The sequence below is a fragment of the Haliaeetus leucocephalus genome, unplaced genomic scaffold (assembly GCF_000737465.1).
Source record: "Haliaeetus leucocephalus isolate CR32 unplaced genomic scaffold, Haliaeetus_leucocephalus-4.0 Scaffold406, whole genome shotgun sequence".
Lineage (NCBI taxonomy): Eukaryota > Metazoa > Chordata > Aves > Accipitriformes > Accipitridae > Haliaeetus > Haliaeetus leucocephalus.
In genome coordinates, this window is record NW_010972842.1 from 1,766,505 (window position 1) to 1,790,926 (window position 24,422).

The 24,422-nt window shown below is 36.7% G+C and overlaps 1 protein-coding gene across 15 annotated transcripts in view; it reads right to left on the minus strand.

Annotated features, from left to right (window-relative positions):
* The window catches only part of FOXP2 (forkhead box P2), a 192,548-nt gene that overhangs the window by 72,522 nt on the left and 95,604 nt on the right, over nt 1-24,422 (minus strand). For 2 of the 15 annotated variants that reach the window (XM_010574000.1, XM_010573999.1), the window contains exons 3-5: nt 24,043-24,047; nt 16,840-16,863; nt 6,534-6,565 (exon numbers count right to left, since the gene is read on the minus strand). The exons of the other annotated variants lie outside the window; for them this stretch is intronic. In XM_010574000.1, the coding sequence (XP_010572302.1) occupies nt 6,534-6,565; nt 16,840-16,863; nt 24,043-24,047 (61 nt within the window). The remainder of the gene's footprint in view (nt 1-6,533; nt 6,566-16,839; nt 16,864-24,042; nt 24,048-24,422) is intronic. 15 annotated transcript variants of the gene reach the window in all.

The following is a 24,422-nucleotide window of genomic DNA, read 5'->3' on the forward strand; positions in this document are numbered from 1 at the left end:
GAATTGTATGAGATACCCTGTATGCTTTCAAACCAGAATTGTATTACTTATGGGCAATTCTTAGGATATACGTAAATAGGTATCAGTTAAAATGTTTATTAATCTTACATAACCATTTGAGAAAATCAGGATACTGTGCTAAATTATGGGATTATTTCACTGTTGCTGTGCTTCAATTCTCAATACACACAAGACAGCCTTAGAAAATTTCAGCAGAACTGCTGACCTTGGCTGACTTAGGTTTCTATTGGTTTTAAAAAAAAACCCAAACCAACAATAGCACATTGGATTTTAAAGTGATTTGATACTCTAAATTTCCAAGAAAATGTATCCAAACCAGTTGAAATACTCCTTCCCCACATGCCCAAATCAAACCACATCCCAAGATACCTCAATTACCACCACCTTAAAATTTCCTACATTTGCATTTTTGTTATCCTGTAGAACGTTCAACAGGCTGAAGGCTCTCATCCGTATTCCTAGGTCTTCAAGAAGTGGATAATTGCTCTGACACCCTCTAAGGGTTTCTGTTTTAAGGGAAAATAAAGCCAAGAGAAATATCTTTCCTAGCTCAGCAGCACAACTCTTCTGTTGGCTTTTTCCAGCTAAAAGCAGAAGAGTGTGAAACAATTCCTGTTGATACAAAATGGAGGCAACTTCACTTTCCCAAAGAAAAGTCTTCAAGTTGTAAACACAAAAGGAGACACAATCAGAAAATAATTCAGCCCAACTAAATCTTGAATATTTGAGATTTTGACTTGGAATGTGTTCCTCTCTTTTCACCAACTAGCCAGTGAACCTCAGGTGACCAAAATGAAGCATTTCAACTGGTGCCAAAAATGGGAGAGTGAATCAGGGTCTATTTTGTAATTACGGAGGTTGTGATTATTTGAATATGCATGACCAGCATCTGTGTAGTATGATTTTCAAAGCTAGACAATACCCAAGCCAGAGTCCCATTTAAGCATATGTATAAGCAGCAGACTTTCAGATCTGTGTAGGCTGATGGGGGTTTTTTTGTGCACTGTTGCACTCTGGCATCTTAGCCCCTGCACTCCTCAGAACAAGGACAGACACAGTAACCTTTCTGACCTCTAGTTTGTTGCATGTATAGGAGTTGAATATTGACAATCTGATTACATGCAATACAGCGCGATACATTCTGGGCAGATTCTTCTCTTGTTTACATCCATGTAAACACAGTGTACTAAAAGGCCATTGAAGTCAACAGTACAATCCCGGTGGAAATTGATATAAACAAAGTAAGAGTCAGGCTCAGCATTATTGTTGCAGCTGCCCTTTTATAAGTGTTATATATATTACAAGGCTGCATGGTGCAGAATGCAGCTTCTCCTGGAGGACTGCTGAGACCTTACCTTTTTCACCAGGCTTAAAGATGTGGAAAAGACAGTTCAATTTTCACTTGTATGATGCTTAGAAAAACTGGCTCATTGACAATAGGAGGAGCCAGGGCTTTCTCCAGCTGCTGTTTATGGCCATGTAAAGTCTGGCTACACTGTTATATGCCTAGATTTGCACGTTAGCTTGCTTATACGTTCTGTGGCTAATCATGGGATCAATTTGATATTAACAAAATATTTATTAAAAGTTAATATTTAAAAATACATTTTTACTAGTCTTGAGATTTACTTTTTTTTTTTCCTGCTTCTCAAGCAACAACACGCAGCTGTCACTGATAGCAAAATAAAGATAACTTTACACGGGACCAAATGGCAGACCACAATTTTTATCTCCAGCTCACAGAAACATACTCTAGGCATGAACTGTGGCCAGCACATGGGTTAAAGCGCTACTCGTCCTTGTAACCCTTGTGCATAAGACATAAGAACCCAGTTAAAGACAGTTTCAGATAGAAAGGTAAGAGACCCAGATCACAATGATTTGCGTATCACTGCCACCTTGCCCAGGACCCGCATAACATATCCAAGATTTCCATCCCGAATCCTGCCCCTTCTCCTTTAAATCTTGGCAGCCATAGCAAAGACACATGCTGCAGTTGCAGAAGATCGAAAATAGAGTATCCAAGCATATCAGTAGCATACCTTATGGACGTTACTGAGATAGAGATAAAAGAAGTATTTTTTGATCTCAGCCAAAGTAGCCTTGAATAGGAAAGTCCCCTCTTTACCCTGCCAACGCCGAGGAGTACTCTATAGCTTTATGTACATTCACCAGGAATGCATGGGTATGAACTGGTGTTAGCTGCTCCTACCTCTGGATAAAATGGATGGATCCCAGTCAAATTTAAGCAATAAAGACTATCATTTGGCCCACGGAGCAGCTGACATGTGGACACTTCTCAGGCTTTGAAGGAGGAGTGTTGGGATTAGTCCAATCCACCTATTTTCCCATCTGGTGGTTGAATCAAATCCCTTATCTGTCCACTTTTAGGCTGTTTTGATCAGTTTGTGATAAAAGGGGGCCATATCACCAGTCGTGAAATGCAGGTCTACAGCCCAACCATCTGGTTCTTGGAGCCTGAAGAGCAGATGAAGCAAGCTGCTTTCTAGCTCTTCACTACAAGAAAATTCATCTCCTGTACTGTGAGACAGTGAATGGGGGAAAGCTGGCTGTAAAGAGAGCAAGGAGACAATGCAGTCACCAACTCATTTCTGACCATCACCATTAGCGTTCCCCATCCAGATTTGGCAACAGCCACAGATTAAAACAGTGCAAGAAAATAGTGACCAACGCTGTCAAGGGAGGCCAGAACTAGAGCAACAAAACACTTGCCAGGCCAGGCAACTTGCGGGTACCTGTTCGTGTAAATCTGAACTCTCTATAGCAATTTAAAAAGGGCCTTTCTTTAGTTAAAATTTTAGAAGCAGTGCGGTGGAGTTTAGAATAATTTGTCAGCACTTTTACTGTTTATATGTCTTTGGGGTATATAATGGAAAGGTGGGGTTTCTTGGACATGAGCAAAATGGATTAATGGATCTTTAGTGAATTAATACATGGGCTTCACACTTTTGTAAGAAACAGTTCCAGTTAAAAAAAGCATGTACAGGATTTTTTAAAAGGAAAATAAATGACCCAATGTACAACATTTGGTGTAGTCTTTGGAGTTCTATTGCGTTTTTCTTCTTAAATTACATGGATGTATTTTACAAAAATGCTCTCAAAAGGTTTGGAGAAAATATGGAAAGTATATTCCCATATGAACATGAGCTACAAGGACAGCCAAATGGAGGACGAAGATAATCCTTAGTTTTTATTCGATAAATAGCAGCCATAGAACAGTCCAGATTCTACCAGCATGTTTAATAATGTTAAAGCCGCAATGTCCTATTTTCTCAAACCTCTAACATACATTTTAAACTATTGACTCCCAGTAAGGGAGGGAGTACACCCAAAGGCTCTTTGCAAGGCCTCACGCGGACTACCCTAACAAGGATCAAAAAGCCATAAAAGTATCCAGAAGCCACCTTAGTATTAATGCCTCAGGCTGAAAATTCTCAAAATTTGCAAGAACCTCAGATTTGATGCCTGTATACACCACATCAAGTATTAGCATGTGCATCATCATCTTCTGCTCACTTTCTTGCAAAAACATCTGCTTTGCATAGGCATAGGCATTTACAACTGCACGTGCACCTAACTTTTGCTTTGTTTTAATGTTCTCGCCAACTAGAAACCAGTGCAGCATTTCATGTTCTTGTGACGTGTCATATGAATGAGAGGATTTCAAATTTTCCTGTTCCATATAAAATACAGCCACGTTCACATACAGAGTAGATGTTTCTGTATGCCTGATTTTGTTTTGCCACCTGTCTTGCTGTTTGTTCACACAAACACCTAATTGTGTAACAAATGCAGTGTTTTAAGGACTGTGGTCAGATCTGTCCCGGTGTAAATACTGAATTTTCTGCCGCTGTTCTTATACTATATAGCATCATGTGGCAGTTTTATAAGAGATGACAAAGTTATTAGCTTGACTACTTTTTAGTCTTTTCAGAAATAAATAATATAGAAACCAAATAACAGAACAATAACTCAATCTTTTGGTTAACTTTAATAAGGAAATGTCCTAAGTGTCATCTAATAGAGAAAAATGCTTATGGAGATCAGAAGAACTAAAGAAGTAAAATGAGATCCAATGGGAAACATAAACTGTAACACGGGAGTTTGTCACAGCAAAAGCTCCCTCTCTGTCCCATACTAACTCCCACCTCAGATGAATATATGAAAGTATCACATCATGAAGCAATCTATTAGGTACCTGAGCCTGACAAGGACCTCGCAGAATATTAACTTTAAGAATTTCATAGTATCTTATCATGAACCAGTGACTCTTGGGCCAGGTTTGTATCACATCATTTTAAGCATCTTCCTGATATATCTACTTGCCCTGGGCACTTCCTATAGGCAACACGAGACAATGTGCAAATCCATGGACTAATCCAGTCCATGTAAAACCAGAACTGTCTATGTCTGTCTCTCTTCTCTACTATGGGCACAGGTTAGACTGACTCAGCTTCTAACAGGGGTGTCTAACGTTAAATGCCTTCCGTTAGGCAAGATGAATCTGGACTTTCTGATAGTTCATTTGAAAGGCCACAGGGTTCCTGGGTGGCAGTGGCCGAAAAACTGCCCTGTGTACCCTGTGTTGCTCTCAAACAACAGAAGATTCACGCCAGTAATTCCATTAACAAAGACACCCTGAAAATAATACAGAAATCTTGCAAATAAACTCGGGTAAATATAGTTTCACAACATTTGTCAAGAAGAGATCTGAAAGCCGTCCACGGCTTCAGCAGCTGGTAGCATTTGAAAATTTCTGCTAGTAGCCAGTCCCTGCTCCCGCTCTCACAGTACAGCTCAGTGCAGTGGTTTCTTCAATCTGCCGCTCCTTTCCCCAAACACACTTCCATCAGTGCCTTGGGAGACTGCCAATGCACAGTATATATTTAAGTACCTTCCATTTACTGAAATGTCACTTCCTTCATTAGACACAGGTGAGTGTCTCTGTCCTTTCACTGTCTTTCTGTGTCACCTGCCAATGACTTTTTTGTTCAAGACTACGGAAATACTGTATTCTGTTTTCTCAATCTCTGCTTTTATTCTAAATTAATGCCTAAGCTTAGTATCAAAATATGAAGCGTTACCTAAAGAGGCAAATGACAGAGTGCTCTCTTCAGCCGCTCCTCAGGCACGCACTGCAATGGACAATATGGCTGAAATCCTCCCAGCTCCTCACCTTGTGAGCACAAGGCAACAACTTTACCAAACTACAAACACTACAGATAATAAGCCTGAGTTTGTTTATACTGATAATTATGGCAAAACAATCTATCTCCAAGGGGAGCCAAATTTAGTACTGGTAGAGCATATGATATTAATGAACTACTGGAACGCACAACTTGGTATAGGCACATACAATGAAATGACTGAAGGAGCAGTAAAGTTGGATCTTCAGTGATACACCTGTTTAGGAACAAGTTCCAAGTACAGATTTTTCTTATCACAAAAAATGGAACTAAAAAGACCCCATTTCTGTAAAAGGTTTACTAAAATAGAGCTAAGAAACATACATCATTTTTAAAAAGTTTAGAACTTCCAATGTAAAAAGTATTAAAATTACTTTCTTTTATCATTTTAATAACAATGTCTGATTTGTCAAAATAACAGTAAAAACTCTATAAATATCTGTTAAGGGATTATTCCAATAGCATGAAAAACTCTAGTGAAGAAATGACACAGAATATAGAACTGTCATCACACATTTGCATATAAAAGGCTGTTTAAAACTGACAGGCACATAAACAGAAAATACATGCTATAAAATTAGTCATTTTTAAGCATGGATCTTTAAATAAAGCTGGCAGAGTGCATTCATTTTAGCTAACTCATTCTCAAGAGGAATCACAAAAATGGTGCAGCACCTAGCAACATATTTTCTTCAGTCTTGTATACAGATAATAGTTTGATTATTACAATGTTTGGACATATCTTCATTAACTTACCTTAAAATATTGTCGGTATTTCTTGCATAATGTATTTTTGTTAAGGATGTCACTACACATTTACAAAATAAAAGTATTATTTATCTTTTCAAAGATGATCAGAACTGTGGTTTATTAGATATCGGAGGCTGCTTGTCAGAAAAAAACCTATATAGCACTCCCAGGGCTATCAAACAGAATGCATATTTTTAAAGTTCTTACGATGCAATGTTTGTAGGGAAATGCAGAGCTTTAATAGGCCTACCAAGAGACAAAAAAATGTTTTGGACTCACCAGTCCTTTCAATCAGAAATAGAAGCAGCGCACTTCAAGCCAAGCACCATATGAAACAACACCCTAAACTTAAATTAATGCAAACCATACAAAATGCATATTGCTAAAAAAAAAAGCAGCTCTGACAAGCAGATAGGAAAAAAAGAAAATATTTTGACACTTCTTAAACTGAAAATATTGACTCCTTCGAACTGACACGAAAGTGGGTTTTAATGCATTTCATTTAAAGGCTGCGATGGCCAGGGTCATGTCCCGCGTCCCCTTCCCCCAGTGAACGAGGAGAACCTGGACAGGTGCTGAACCCACAGCTGGGACCCGCATTCCAGAGCCTGACTTGCCGGGAGTGCCCGTTAACCAGCAGGCTCCAGAAACTCGGTCTTTTCTCTCAACCGTTTCACGTCAGATCAATACCGGCACCCTACGCGCGGGGCTAGCAAGTGCCAGTGGCTCCCTCAGCTGCCGGAGCAGCCTGACGGACGGCTCTTCCCCTGCTCCCAGGCTGGCAGGGGAGGAATTCCAGCCCCTTACTCCCTACACCTCAGAGAGCAACCAGCGCCCCAAGATGGAGAAGGGGGTGGAAACATCTTCCCCGTTAGTTTTGAAAGTAACGAGCTTTTACGTCCTTATTTTCTTAAATCCCTTGCTCAAAATTTCTTTTCGTAAAAGCGCCTAGCATTTAATAAAGCAGTACTTTCCAAGGCTCTCCGAGTGTTGTTCCACTGAAAATTATAGATTCGTAAGAATTTGGTTTTATTTGGCTCTCTAGACACAAAATCAATTAGTCACAAAGCTTTGATCCTATGACAATTCAGTACTACTTACATCGTAGTGTGAATGTGAAAGAAGCACAGAACCTTCTGCGAGATTTGAGCCTAAGACTTCTGTTAAAAAGTATTTTCCGTACAAACTTCTATTTGCCTCTCACTTTTATTTAGTTTTAGAAACTACCCAGAGATTATTTTAATAGAATTCAGATACTTATTCTAAGAGTAACAGATGTAGCTTCTTTGTCATACTATTTGGATTACTCATAAAAAAGCCTCACAAACCGATGTTCACTAAATATACCCATAGGCATAACTGCTGTAACCACTGATTAGCAATCTAATTTGAACACATTTCATTAAAAGACATAAGCTAAAATAAAAGTATTTCTTGTTAAAAAATCATTATGCAAATCACAGAACAAAAAAAAAATAGACACCTTGGCAAGTGAGCTAGCCCATCTCTCTCTTCAAAAGCAGAATAAACTGTTTTGTTTCTGACAAACGTTTGTCCAAAATCTTTTCACAAACTTTAAGCAAGGGAGATTCCACAACACACCCAGCAGCCTATTCCAGCACTTGCTTATTTTCAAAAAGCTATTGGACGTTTAACACAAACCTCCTTTGCACCAATTAAAGCCAATTATTATTTGTAGATATGTACTTACAAGTATAAAAATGTGTAAATGTTTTGCAAAGATATAATTAATGATGAAAAAAATAATGCCATTTACTGACCAAATGAGTATTTTGTAATGGGATAGTAAAAACAAATGCTTTTCACTACTATTCCCTTATTGAATTCTTGCTATATTAATTAAAACTTCATCAGCTATTTTTATGCTTGACTATATCTTACAAACATAAGAAAATGCACATTTGTACCTAAATACCTGACCCAACTCTGAAATCAGCACTGATCTGAACTCAGCATCAGCTTTGCCCCCAGGTTTGACAGTAACAACAACTGCCCCTAGAACTGACCTAGGGAATGAAGGTCTTTGTGAGACCTGGGCTTACCGAAGTGCAGAGTATTAATTTAAATACTGTATGACCTAGAATATTATCCTTTTGACAAAAGACAGTATTACAGTTCACATATAGACAGTGTCTACAGTACTCCTAAGAAAAAGAACATATACCACCTTCTACGTTTTACCAGAGCTTCCGCAGCTCTTCAAATCTGTAAGAAGACACTGAGACCTGCCTTTAAATTAAAACTAATAACTGAAAAATTATTTTCCATCTGGAAATGCAAGCAAGTTCAAAACTACAGTGTTTCATAAACCAAGACTAAAAATATAAGGTGCTACAGCAATATTTCCCTTTCGCCCAATAATGCAGAAAAACAATCCAGTTCTGAAATATAACAAATGAGCAATAATCAAGCAGCATGAAAAGGAACAACTTTGGTTCAGAAGCAATGCTGAAGGGTTAAAAATATTGCTTAGGAGCAGTCCAGGTTTTTTTCTTTAAAATCAAATTTTTGCAATATGTATTTATCAAAGTATTAGTGAAGGAAATTTCAAAATGGAAGTTTTGCTTTGAGGTGAACCTGACTTTGGCATCATGCACCTTTGACAAACTAATATTAAGGATGTTGTTTTGAAAATGTAGGCATGTTTCAGCTTCCTCAAAATCTTTTTTTTGATACAAAATTAATGTAACAGATTTCAGAGTGTTTTAGTACTGAAAAGTCCTAATTAAAAATGTTGTAAATGGAATACTTCATGAACCTCTAATGAAATATTCAATGCTGGATCAATTGTATTGGTACTGCTAAAATATTTCACATTTTTCGTTATATTTTTGATTCTTTCCAGTGGGATAGTTCCTATTCCCAACCCTGGCAAACCCTACAGAGGCCAAAAATATCATTTTACCAAACTGGTAAAGAAAACTCAGCTTATTTCATTTCAAGAGTTTTCTAAATTATGGGCATTCAGACTCAGTTACAAGCCACAACAAGGGCTAGAAAAGAAGATTTAAGGAGAAGAAAAGGAGAGACCTGAACGGTCGACTCAATTAAAAAGAGCAGTTAAGGATTATTACTAAGTTGTTAATGATGGATACCTTTATTGTCTCTATAAACTTTATGAACACTATACAAATATCAAACAGTGGTAACAAACACAAGGAAATTAGAGCAGCATTTACACATGGAAGGAGAACACAGATAGGACACCCAGGTAATAGAGAAGAAGACATGCTGTTGGCATCTTCTTGTTTATAGAGTTGCTAAAGACATTTAAGCTGACTATTTACCTTTTCTTGGGGAAGGAGCAAAGCTTTAGGGACTGCCTAAAAAGGTGTATATATGCATCTATCTGTCTCTCTATCCGTTTCTAGTCAGCACTGATGACCCAGTCATTATTGGGAGCTTCTGAATGGCAAACTCATTAAAGTGGCTAAAGCCACACTCTTGCTAACTTTTGTTAAATGTAAGACATCCTGAAGCAATTTTTTAAATGAACGAATTTTGAACGAAACCAAGGCGTACCTTCCAATTTAAGATGCAAAGGCACTGAGGAATGAATGATTATAATCTCTCCATTATTTCGTAGGTGATGGCATGATGCGTGGGTTTTAGAAATGAACCCAGTGGGAGCTTGGGGTGCACAGATCTTTGAAAAAACCACCTCCACAACCCCCAACTCACTCCAACCGTCTAGACTTCACCGTGCATGGAACATTAAAAGGAAGGAGATTTCAGGCTGAATAAAATCTACATTTGCAGTAATATGTACTGTGGGGATGGTCTTTAGTAAGCATCTAACATTCCTCTGCCTTTTATACATTGAGGATGTAAAGACATTGTGAAGAACCACAAGAATAACGTAACTAGATATTTATGACTGCAATACCACCAGTACCTTCGTTACTTCAGTATCTCTACAAAATCCTCAGAAGTAGCTTATACTTTTTACTATGGAGCACAAATGCTTCTTGCAGCAGGCTAGCCTTTTGGAAACATGATAGCGTGACATAAAAAAGAAACTGAAATTCGTAGAAGTTTGTATCACATATAAAGTACGTAATGTTATATCTATTTGGCCAAATGGATTAGCAGGCTGGATTTGTGAGCATCTGGCTTTTGAATATCTTAAACCATTTTATAGCAAGCTTTTCACATTGTACAACCTCTGAGCATGCTCTACCACACTTTGTATAACATATTTTCAGAAATTCCTTTCTACTGTATTTCAAAGTCCTTGTGTAACATACTGAAGTGTTAACAATGAGATATATAAGCCCCAACATTGCACTTAGACATAGATATGTATTTATGTATGCATATTTTACATATTATTTAGATAGACACCAAACGTTAAACATGTTACTTATTCTAGTAAAAACCCCGAAGTTTGACATATATAAATACATCCTGTCTCCCCTGTTCAAAGATAACTGGAAGAGCTACATAAATAATAAAAACAGGAAATAAAACACACTTTAACTATCCATTATCAAGGGAATATTGTTTTAACAAGATGTATGGAATCACATTATCATTCTATTAATTCAATAATCTTGATGTTGTTACAAGACTGAGACAGTTACCAAAGCGGGGGATCATTCCTGTACATAAGGATCACATCACTTAATGGGACAGAGATGTCACGTACACTACAGCGTCAAAAAGATAACAGGACTGAGCTTCTAGTGGTAACGAATTTATGTTGGCAAACATGGCTCCAACAAAATATCTGGTATTTGATAAGCATATAGATACAGCTGGGTTTGAAACTGCTATCATTATAGTGCTGATTTCATGAAATCCCTCACAAATTGATCTTTTATTTTATACTCACACACATTCAAAATCTATACATACTTCCTATTGACAGTGGTTTCAAAGGTCTTTCATTAACTCAGCCTTGCAACGACAAATGTAAGAACACCTTCTCTTCTTTTGAAATTAAATGAATATTTATGGTAATTATTATTAAACAACTTTACCCTTGAGGACACTGGTCCTCAGAGTTTGCATGGCTTTTCAACTAAACCTGTTTCCTCAGAGAAATTTTAGGAATTATTCTTCATGATTCAGTACATTCCTGCTTAGTAACTGGCAGCCAAGCTAACACTTCTTACACCTTTTTTTCAGTCATATAGTTTTAGTCAAAAAGAATAGACTCTGGGCATGCAATTTCTTTTACTACTTGATTTCTGTGTGTAGCTGGTAACAATGACCCCCTCCCACCTACATGGCATAGTGGAGTTTGAGACACACAGAAATTCAAGATAATCACAAACTGGTTTCAATACACGTTATTCTAGTCTCACAGCTTCTCGACCCTGCTGTATACAATTTGGTCTCACATCCATTATGGAGATATTGATATAACCATATAGTTGCAAGAAGATCTGAATTCTAATGACTTTTTAAGCTGACTATAAATCTGCAGGTAAACACCAAGACTACCTCTTACCTGTCTTTGAATGACATGTTTGTAACACAGATGGGTGGAGGCAGTTTCACTTCTGCTAGTTTTAGCCTTAACTACTGCGTTATGTACTGCCTTTCATTTCATATAGTTCATGACAGATACATCCTATGAAGTCACATGAAGAGAACAGGCTGCATTTGAACAACCATATGTTTAGCTACCTGAGGTGATAAAAAAGGTACTATTGTAGCTACAGTGTTACAGTGTAACTATGGCCTATACATGTAAATAAAAACTTGGAACGTTAGGTAAGTCTGTAAGTTACATACATACTTATGTATATGAACAAATAGAAGATGGAGGCGTGGCATGGTGATTTAACAGATCAAGGATGCCGCATTGTTCTCAAATGGTGAATTCAGACAAAGGCCAATTCAGGACTAAATAACATACAAGACCTAAGTCCAGTTATCTTTTGTACATTACGACTAAATGCCAGCTTCTTAAGGCTATCAGCATACAGGACAGGATTTTCTGAATGAATAACCCTATTTCTATTTTCTTCTGTTTGTATTAGGATCATAGAGTTGCCACCATTAGAACAACATGACAATTATTGAAAAAACATCGTCTTTAATAGCATCTGCGGTATTTGGTATTCCTCAGAAACCAATAGTGGGCAGATGCCCTTCTTTCCTTATCTCATACTTCTGGAAGTCATTACATAGGCAGTACGTATGAACTGTATACTTTTCCAGCTCCAGCTCCAGCCACAGATTTATATAACAGTTAGTGAATGCAGAGCTAAGTTTGGGAATGGATTACCACAATCTGACATGAAGCAGAACTGAAATGGTAAAGCTGATTGAAGAAGGCAAACTTTTCCTTAGGAGAATCTTTTCTGAATTCTCCTAGATTTCATCCTTAGTGTTAGCTAAAACAAGATTACACGGCCAAAGGCTTTCTGTACTATTTCTCTCTTTGCAGATTAATCACAGTTGATAATGAAAACTACCATCAAGCTAGCTGCAGGTAAAATAAAGTTTGCACGGCCATCATAGTGGCATTTCAAAGTATAAGATGAGTCTGATACTGTGACATTTAAAAGGCAAGAGGTCCCACTTAGTTGCTTTACAGCTACTTTGTGTCAATCATGCTACTTGGCACACAGCAGAAGTGTTGTCAGGAATAGTGACTACATCCTGAGTGAAAAACAAAACTCCAAAAGTGAATGTGAGGGACAGAAACTATAGAAATGAGGAAAAATTTCACTTACATTTATCCAAGATGGCTGTCGCTACTACTGTTGAAACTCTGCTATGGGCTGAGGTCACAAGACCCTGTAAGCTAAAATAGAGAAGCTTCAGCTGAGGGTAACTGAAGCTGCAGCACATTAAAATACATTTTAAAGTTATAGGTATTGACTGGAGCTTAAATTTCTTGATCTATTCTTCCCAAGGCATGAAAAGTGACCTCTACTTTTTGGTCACTTTTCAAGCCTGGAGGGAAGAGATTTTCAGTATTATCCCCTACCTCGTTATTGGTGTGTATGTATGTTATATACAGTACATGATATGATATTATGATGGTTTCATTGGCATGAGTTTGGAGTTGCCACATTATTCACAAATGGTGAAACCATACGTGATTTATGCAGATTCCCCCAAACAAAACTAGAATAAAACCTTTATACAACATCACATCATCATGTATGTAGGAAATGTGGATTATATAAAAGAAAAGCTAGCTTAAAAAATCTTCAAAAATGTATTAAAATGCATCACAGAGCTCTTTTTCCTTTCTATAAAGGTAATTTTTTAATTCTGCACCTCTGAAGGAGTCTGATAACTTTTACATCTTAGAAATACCGAAATAACTTTAAAATTATTTTTTTATGTATATGAATAGTGTAGTTTGAAAAATCTATTGCATCTTAACCTCCCAGTGCTTAAATCAAGTGTGTGATCTACTAGGCAGCTACAATCTCCTCTTAACCTGTGATACAAAGACCCTACTGTTGGCTTCAATAAGTGGCAAGATACTGAATTTGTCACTAATTTTGGATCAAACATTCTCTCTTCTGGCCCACAAGTCACTGTGCTTTTGGGAAAAGAACTGACATGCAAAAGAAAAAAAAAAGGAGAAAACAGAAAATAATACCTTGGGAAATTATTGCTAGTGTTAACAGTAGAGATCTTAAATGACAGAAGGAAAGAGACTAGCCAAGTTCAGCTGAGAAAAGTGCATGACGAACAACCCTGCAGTTTATTACCTGTACTAGGACTACATATGATACCTGCCTATGTAAATATACACTTGTGTATGTGCATGTATAAACAGACATATGCAATGTGGAGAAACAAATTTCTAGAACGTGTCTAATAGGCTTTTCTGTACCTGAAATGAAGAAAAGCAATTCCAAGAACACAAGGAATGCAATGAATCTGAACTACAGAAATCCTGAAGCAGCCAAGTAACAACAAAAGCACATATATCATATATATTTGATATATGTGAAAGAAAGACAAGTTGCCAAGAAATATAGTGAAGGGTGGAATCTCTGTGCTTTCTGAGCATACTTACAAAAAGAAATTCCCATCACATAATACAGATGTTTACTGCATTTCTTGTGCAACCATAATGTGATTTATAATAGATGAGAATATAACAGATGAGAATTAAGAAACTACCAGTATACTGCATCATTTCGATGTATTCAAAGAAATAGTGTGCACAATTAAAACTAAGAAATCCAGTGAAACTGTTACACATTAGAAACATTGTTATAAAATTAACTCTAGAAGTCACCATACTCTCTATGAAATACCACAGTCAAATCCATCATTTGAAAGATTAGTAAAGAAGACAACATGATTCTAACAAAAATGACCACTGGGGAAAAAATAGGTAAATTTTTCCCACAAAAAATGACTGCTGCATTTTGGATTTTAAGACAGCAAGTGTTATTCAAATTATGAGACCATCTTAAAAGAAAGGGAGACGTGATGGCAAAGTGTTTGTGATAGAAGACTAAATAATTCACCTTTACTAAAACCATTTCAGTACTTAGATGACTAGTCTAAAGTTTCATGAATGCTTGTAAGCCTACGTAGAATGAGTATTTCCTAGTCTCGATGCTACAGGATAGATGCCACATCACCAGAACACTATATCCCAACTGGAACTAGTTGCTTGCCTTCACCTAATGAGAAACACTAACAAAGAAATAGCAAACTGAAATGGAATTAATTATTCTCCCCATGAGCAGAGAGACTTCCGTAACAGAATTTATGCAATCTAAACAGAGTGTGTTTGACTATGTAGAATGTAGTCTAATATGCTCAGTGTGTAAAGAGGTAAAGCTCTATCGACAATAAGCCTGGCTCATTTCATAAGCAGTAATTTATTTAGAAGGAAAAAAAAAAAAAAAAAGGAAGAAAAATAGAAGTGGGAATGGGGGGGATATCACTCTACCGAATGCAAAAAGTCTACCCTATGCTAGTCATCTGAGGTTACCTGTATAATCCAAGGAGAAAAATAGGCATTTATGTGGCACAATTCATTAAATCCTAATTAGATATCTAAATTAGATCGGGTAAACTATCTCTTAAGCTGTGTTGACTGTGCATTGACAACAATGTGTTGACTAAAATTGCCTTGACTATGAATGGTGACAAAAAGCTCTTGAGCCTGGACTATTAAGGTGAATGGCAGAGACAATGTGTAACCATCTATTGTCTGGTGAAATAAAGCCTGCTTCCAAGAGACCAATTATCTAATGTTGACTTCCCATTAGTATGCACCTGAACTAGTCATTTGTATTTATGTTAAAAAGATGTAAACCCAGACTACTCTGTATTGACTTCACACATTCAGACTGCATCAGATAGATGTGATGCCCTAAAAGTTATTCCAGGTGAACAGCAAAAGTAAAACCTCCATCCACTTTGATTTTCATTCAGGTACAGGAAGGCAACAAATGAAGAACACTGCTGAAATCTTCATTCATTTCATTCTATCACTGGATGTATGGACATCCCTATAATACTCTATATCCTACCTAAACAAACCAACCAACCCTCAAATCCCCTTCTTTCCCTTCAAATTTGAAGAAAAACTCTCGTTGTGGAATAAAATGAATGAAAATGTTACGATCCACACATGCACACACACACAGACAGAGAAACCAGCTGCGGAATCCTAGGTACTAACATTCATACTGACAAAACTATTGAAAAAATCAGCATGATACTTCAGGAAGTCAGATAGTCAATAAGTTGACTGTTGTCAATTTAAGCAAAATTTTGTTTTGAATAAATTTCTGTAAGTTAAAAAGTATATAAAATCAGATGTAGCCCAAATAAAAAATTATAAATAGTAAAAACATGTTTGTATTGTGTAGTAGCTCAGTATAAACTTTTCCAATATTATATACCCTTCAGTTTTACATGGCTCATAAGATTAGATGTGACAGTAGTATAGGCCTCTTTAGAGATACATATGACAAACTTAGGCAGCCAGCAAGGGAACAATCACCATTTTTATAATCAATTTCAGAACTGAATTGAATTTCCAGAAATGATTTGAATGAAAATTAGCTCACAGCGTGATGGGGGTTGGTACATTTGGTTTGAATAAATCAGGTGGATAAAAATAAAATAATAGAAAAAATAAACCATATTATTTTGTAAATATTTACAGATTAATTCAAATTTATCAGCTACAAAAATTAATCAGAAAGCAGATTGACAGCACCTCACACAACTCGGTGATCACCACAAATCCAGACAATGTATCAGAGTTCATCACAATAGAGGTCATGTTTTAAATGAAGGTAGAATTTGTTATGCATTATTCATCCATCTGAAAATATTACAAGGTGGGACAACTTTTTTATAGTTTATTACCATAGCATATTACAAAATGCATTTGTAAAATAAATGTTTAACCGATGAGTCTATGACAAGTCGTTACAAAGCATATTATAAGATGCAAATATTGTTAAAATACGTGTGCATGTTTAATGCATGAATTACAGTCATCAGGCATGGTATAAATTGTCATAAAATTTAACAAATGATAATAAGATATTTATAAATGGCATCTAAACATAAAGTGTGCACAGAGAAGTAAATGGTACTAAAATTAATCCTTGTATGAAGGCTCTTTTTTTGCTTGTCTTTTTACTCAGAACAAACCAAGTTTGGTGATTTTTGTGTTTGGATGCTAGTAAGCAATGTCTGAGACAAATTCCTCTTGCTAAGCTTCCAAGGCAGCCAGAAACTTCAGTCTTCAGAAGATTTCCAGAATAAAATTACAGACAGTTCTCCATTAGCTCGGCAGCATTGCTTAACTTTAACACCACCTCCAAATTTTTTCTTATGGAGAATTAAAATGCACGGAATAAATCTGAGTTATTATTTTTACAGACAAATTTTCTGAGGAGGTAAACTGATGAAACTCCATATTATAATTCTTTGTCTACTCATCAGAAAAAACAACTTCAAGAGAACAGGGAAGAAACAACCTTACCTTTCAAATTTTGTACGCTTGATCAGTGATACTCAGTTTACAGACACTGATTTCTATAAGCCTTGTATATGCTATTATATTTTTTTGTAATTCAATACCATACAGCAGAACATTGATCAGAGAAAAGGTATTTACGGGTTTTGGCATATGTGTAGAATATAAACAAAGAAAGAGCTGTCACCAGGATATTTCCCAGCTGATTACAGAAAAAAAATTTGTCTGTTTGGAAGAGAAATTTATATTCTTTCCATCTATAAGAGTCAGACTGAATGGCAGACGAGATCCTGAAAATAAAGAAATGTCCTTACTTCCAAAATCACCAGATAATTGTCTAGGAAAAAAGGAGAACAGGTTGAGTAAGACAGAGAGAGAAAGAAGGCAACTACAGGGAGATACCATAGTCGTGTCCTGCAAGCTTTTGTGCAGAGATTTGCTGGTATGTGGAATCACTCATGATACAGAACTTGAATGATTTCACTGTAACTAAATAATGTTATAAATCTAGTCTAAATCTGCCAGGTTTCAGCTGCTGAAGAAGCTGATCTCCAGCTTCTGAACCACAAAGAGCATTAGCAGGACCCAAGATGTCTGATCCTGTGATAGGGATGTTGACATTGTTCTCTCTTAATTCTCTCCGAAGTTTAACAAGATTCAATGCCCGGAAACAGGACCTGATACATTCAAGAAAGAAATAAAGTACTAATTTTGGCAGAACGAGCAAGGAAAAAACCCTCAAACTTTACATGTTTTCAAAAATAAACTTAAAATTCATAGATGAAAAATCTATTTCAAGCTGTTGAATACAAAGGGTTCTTGAGCCTCACATTGCTGGGAGAACGTAAAAGGGAAGGTTCTCAAGTTTTTTATCCTGTCTTATCATCTCACCCAGCCCACCATTCGTAACGCATCTGGAGTGGGCACTCACAAACACAGGATATTAGGATCTGACTCAGTATCACCTACTGTCATACTCCTCTGGACATAAACAACGTAATTAGAAGCCTGAATTTTGACCTGGTATAACATGCAAAAATAGGCAACTTCTCAGTTAGAGGGCCTGGGGCATGCATGACTAGCTGTAGCTTTACAAAGCTTACCCTAGATTTATTTTACAAGCAAGCACAGGTGACCACACACATCTGTAGAACATGCCTAAGGAACACCCTTCCCTTCTCATCTGTAGAACCATGAAACATATTCAGTTGCACATTATATATTTCCTCACTGAGAGCTTCAGTGAAAGCACTAAAATAAGGTCCCCAATGCAGATGTAGTCAGAGCAGTCTTGCGATCTCACTGAGAAAACGACATATTCAGCCCCAAGGTGCTCCTGCTATCTGCATGTCACAGCTGGAGTAAACAGTGCAATAAGTGCCTCTGAACTTCCCCACCCAGGAAGGTATTCAGAGAATTTGTGGCTAATGGCTTTTTTCCTTAAAAGCCCTCACATGCAAGGCCCTCCACAAATTATTTATTTCTTCAGCTTTTCCAAACATAAAGGAACCTTGCAAGCTGGCAAAGCACAAGAGGCTTTGAAGTCAACCGTAAGCCATTCCTTCTTGTGTGTGTATCTTGTTTCCTAAAGATGTGACCATTCAGGTAAAATGATTGAGCAATCAGTTCTTGGATAAGAGTGACTGTCTCAAAGTTAAATTGAAGGTCAAGAGGATACTGCTCAGAAGTGTGAAAAATGCTGTGCAGGACACTCCCCCATCCTTCCAGCAATGGCATTGCTTTCTTTTTTTTTCAAATAAAGAAAACCCCAAACACAACAGATAACAAAACCAGAACACCAAACAAAATGATTAAAATGTCCTAGAGTAAGGTGAGGTTGGAAAAAGATGATGAAAAGATTAATATAATAAATAAAATTAGCAATAAGTAGTTTCTCTTTTCCGTATGTTGTTTCTTTCTTCCAAGGGTTACATGACAAATACTTAAAACCCCAACATATATTGCAGACATCGTTTAGTAAAGGAAGTGGTCTTACCAACATCTACAGCTGTTGTGCAATTATAAATGCAGGAAATCATTAATGAGAAACATATAGTAATTTTCTACATACACTTCCATAGCTGACATAGCATCCTTCTTTGTTGAGCAGATACATATCTCTGTGGCAGAACAATTCAAGAGAATCAAGGGAGCCAACAGTGTGCTGGTTCATAGAGGAATTTAGTCAATTGGACAAATTGAAGAATATTTTCAGTCCTAAAGGACTATATATATTAACTGGAATTATTCTCATATGTGTAACTACTCAACAGGCTTTAAAACCAGCTGAAATCTGACAATGAAGAGTGTGTCTTCTTTCGAAAACTAAAATCTTGGTTTGTTTTTATTTTTGCTTTCCCATTTTATCTTGGTCTTCTTTGTAATTAATTGTTCACTTCAAAAAATGGCTTTTTTCCTGATGTACTTGGCAGTTTATGCTAGGCACACATGTTAGAAAAAGGCCTACTACTCTAAACATGAATTGTCACCTGTAGTTTCATGGTTTCATACTACGGTACACAAGGTGACAAAAGTCCAACTGAAAATGTGCATCATCCACTACAAAGAAAGAAACTACAGTGTGCTCAGCTTGTAGTTTGGTGGTGTTCAGGTTCACAGAATGGTACTGGTACTCTTTACATGCATACTTAGAAAAGAAATTTCTTTGAGTAAGTAAAACAGGACTTTTCTTGAATTTTAAGTAATAAGTGAAATGGAAACATGAATTCTATTATTCGGGGAATAATTAGTATTTTGTATTGAACTTCCCGACATCCTGTCTTTGTGTGTTTGCACGTGTCTGTATTTGCATCCTCCAATAAATTCTTCATTCTATCGGTAGTGTGTGTTTCTCACCCACAGATTTCTCAACAAACTCTATTGTATGACTAGTTACAACTTCTTCTAGCCCAAAGATCTAAAGAAGTGCAAAGACAGGTCCTTTAAAGCGTGTCCTCAAGGACAAGAGTTGAGTGTTCAGCTGATTTAAGAGATTAGTGTAGCTAAATAAATTTTCTTAAAAGAAGGAAGTGTCTCATTTTAAAAGTATGAAATCCTAAAATGAAAGACAGTCCAAGGAAAGGGGATGGTTAGAGAAATATCAGTTAAGACTCATTCTGAAGGTCTTAAGAAAAAGACTATACTGCACTGAAAAAGATAGGTTATTAATGGCAATCAGAAGGCAATGCTGTGTTTTTCTTAAAGAACAGGACAGCTTCAAGGGATGTAGAGACTGGAGTTTTAATCTTTATACCTCATGTCCCTCCTGATTGGACTATTACAGGGTTGCTATGGACTGTATCCAACAAATCTTGGCATTCATCTTTCAGGGTCCTGACCTAGCCTAGCTGCAATTAGTCTGATGAGATTTACACATTCTTTAGACAGGAACAGAAGATGTTCTGTGGAGTAGAAGTCCAGTTTACGCATGAACACGGGCTACTGGCATCCCAATAAGACAGGATACACAGGAAAAAAAGAAACAAAACAGAAGCAGAGAAACAGTATTTGGAGCATCTGTGATATGACTGTAGTGTTAAATAGGATAAACAACAAATATTCTTCATGGGCATATAGTCCAAGCCTAGAGAGCCAGAAGTGGAAGGAGTACGACCAAAAGTCTCATGCTTTCCTATGTTGCACAATTCAGGTGAAAGATTTCTCATTTAGACAACTGAATGAGGATCACCTTTTTGGCAGGAATTGTGCAAAGATACCAAAGCACTTGCTCCAAGAAGAGACTCGGCTCATAAAAAGTAAGAGTTTTCTATGAAGTAATACACAGACTGCAACTAATACAGTGCTCCCGGAATACAAACAATGAAGAGGCTGTGGTATATTTTGTTCCTAATAAAGCCTAGAATCATAAAACTATATAACAGGAAAGGACTGAAAGATTGAGTATAAAGCAGAACAAAGCACTATACAAGTAAGTTAAATATGAAAAGCCTCTACAGACAATTCACAAGAATGTGCATATATATACATATATTAAAAAATTCACTTATCTGTACAAAGACAGTTCTAGTGTAGTTTGGGTAACTGACTTGGGTAAATAACCTGATATCATGGTCTTTAGGCACCAAAGCTCCACCAGTTTTTCAAATGACAAGTTTCTTCTATCTGCTCAAGATTTAGGGAGTAGAGAAATTTCACAGACATTAACTGCTATTTTTTTTTCTCAACTAAGAAATTATTATTAGCATTATTAATATTAGAATTTCTGCTAGCATTTTTTAGAAACAACCTAAATGAGATTTGTATTTAGAATATATTTTATATACAAAAACAACTACCCTGGTTTTGAAATAATAGCTCACTGATAAAAACTATTATACAGAGCAGACTCTCACACAGAGATACATATGAACGGGGATGAAACCACACTCCCCTGTGGCTTTCAAAGTACAGCTTTGCTAGGAGTTACATACAGACACAATGTATGGTCTGAAATAGTTGGACTGCATAACAGAAGTATCTGTGGAGAGAGAAAAAAAGAAATGATCCTTCTTCAGGCTACTGAGCGGTATTTTCATATTAAAATGAAACATCCCAAATTCAGCGTAACATCACAAGATCATACATCAAAATAAAAACGGTATTATAATATTTTTGTCAGCACACTTCTCAATTTTCATAAACCTTGGGATTGTTTTCTTGTTTCCATTTTACTGTAGACTGAGGAAAGATGTGGCTGTTATAAGAAGATACAACTTGTTTTCTCTCCCACACTGTGATTATTCTTATTTTTTAACAACCAGTGCAAACAGGTACATTATCAGTGTAAGCAGTCAAATTACTCCTTCGGTATGTCTCATACTAATCAATACTGTCTTTCTTCTACCATCATGGCATTCACTTACTTACCATTCTACATTCCTCTGGAGTGCCACAAAGTCATCTCTAATCTTGATAAGGCTAAATAAGTTTTTGGTCATCTTTAAATTTTGACACATATGATATCCTTCAGCCCATTTTCCAGCTCATTAATAAATATATTAAACAATGCTGTTTAATGTACAGGTCAGTGGTAGACAGAAATGTTAACCTTTTGCCATGCTGAAAATTGACAATTTACTCCTACTTTATCTTCTGTCTCTTAACTTGTTTCTAACTTACGATGGAACTTTAACTTTCACCCAGAACTATTCAGTTTTCTTAATAATCACTTGTGAAGGACTGTGTCAAAGGCTTTTTGAATGTCCTTTTGAATCATATCTCTTGGTCTTACTTAAAAAACGTATTTTTTTTTGAGACACTTACAAATATTTCTTGTAGATTGAAAATACTGAGTCTTCTTAATAGATGCAATAGAGATGTGTGTGCTCTGCAATTTCAGTAGACTTTGAGGCCACAGAAGAAGAGCATGATTTGTCCCCCAGAAAGGTCAGACCACCAAAACTTCCAGCCGAATCAGTAATGCAGAAAAATTAATTATAAGGCTGTATTTTATCCTGTTAGAACGAAGCACTTCAATGCACATGGTAAATCACAGAGGCAATGAAAGACTCGGAAGCGGTAGCAGGTGCAGTAGCATGGGAATTACTGCAAGTGTACGAAGGTTTCCATGTTGCTGACCAGGACCATACTGTAGGCATTGCACAGACACGGAGTAAAATGATTGTCCTATGGAAGACATGAGATGACAGTGACAGACTGATAGGAAATACCTGTCATGATAGCAGGCAATATATGTGCCTAAGCTTTCTATGCATAAACTGGAGAAGTCGGAATGACTGACTTGGAGGAGGATAATGAGGTACCTCACAATCATTACAGACAGCACAGGAGAAAGTACAATAGGGCTTATCTGAAAATCTGTAAGTAGGAAATTAATGGCTCATTTTTTTTCCTGCTTTATGAGGAAAAATGGGTATCGTGAAGTCAGTCTGTGAAGGATTATAAAACTGAAAACAAACTGCCTGTATTTGATGCTTTGAAGGGGAACTGGGGAACGACGCAGAGAGAGATGTTAAGAAAATAATCTGTGCAGAACAGTGGCAGCAATGAGACAAGATGACATTTGTCATGTGCTGAAAAGAGGGCAGTTGTAGTAACTGCAATGTGGAGAACCTGCATGAGAGTTTCAGCTCAGCGCACAGCTTAAAATGCTGTACCTTAGTATGGATGTGAAGAATAGGAAAGATACCCAAATTCAAGATGTTGTTTATGCTCCAAGCTTAAGACAACTGACATGCTGATACAGTTGACAGTGATGGAGAAAGGCACTGAAAGAGGAAAGATTATTCCTGTTGGTCTTTAAGTTGATGTCTAAGCATCTACAGGTCCATAACAGGAAGATGGGATGAGTTTTATCTGTTTGGGGTTTTTTTGTTGGTTTTTTGTGTTTTTTTTTTTTAATAGAGGAAATGGTATCTGGAGTATAAATCACAAAGATGATGATTAGGTTTCTCACTTAGATTAACTACAATAAAGATTCTCTGAAGAAAATGGCAAAGAAGCAATTAGAAGGATAAAAAGAAAACCAGGGAAGTGTAGGATGGAATTGGGAGAAGAGAAACTCCCAACAATTATTGAGAACAGCATACCTACTGAGCTCACAAACTGGCTAAGGGGATGCAGAAGTGAACGGCTAAGCAAAAAAAGTCAATGAAAGAAAGCAGCAGCTTAAAGTATGAACTTTTAATCAAATTTATCAGCTTCTATCACGAAATCAATTTCATTTTTTTCATATTGCTTTTTGTGTCAATTCCCTTTTCATGGCAGAAGTCATTTAAATTTTTTGAAAATAAAAAAGTTCCAACAGAAGGGTACAGTTGACAAAATCTGTTGCTATTAGTGGCACTGTCTGCTCAGCTCAAGAGGTGACTGATGAAAGTGAGAGAACCTGCTCAATCCAAGAGTCTGACCCTGGATACTTGCTATGAAAAGTCACCTTCAGTTACAATTTATGTACAGATTATGCATGAAATAAGACCGAGTTTTGTTCTTGCCAATTGCTCAGTATGAAGTGTTAGTTTCTCAGCAGACAACAGAAGTAAGTTACCAGTGATCCCTGAAGCTGAAGTTCCCTTTTACAATTACAGAAGAGAGTTCTTTTACCAACACTGTCTACAAGAAATACCATTTAAATCTCCCCCAAACAGTTCCTGATGTATGGGATTTGGATTATGGAGCCGGCAAGGTATATGATGCAACCTAACAACTCTCACTTTTGTGTAAACACATATTAAAATACCTACCAAATGGAATATTAGTGTTCTGCTTAATGATTGAGAAATACAGAAACTGTTAAGATCCAGGAACTGTTAAGATCGGGAACTGAATTACACTTTTTTGGAGAGTCTAGGGCAATGTGTATCTATTGCTTTGCCAATGACATCTGATGACATTTGAAGTACATACAACTGCTCTAGATATCACCTACTTTATTTGCTTGATATTTCCTAGCACTACACCAAAGCTATTCTAATGCAGCTAAAATGAAATGTGGGAACACAATAAGCAGAAATTCTGTCAAAATT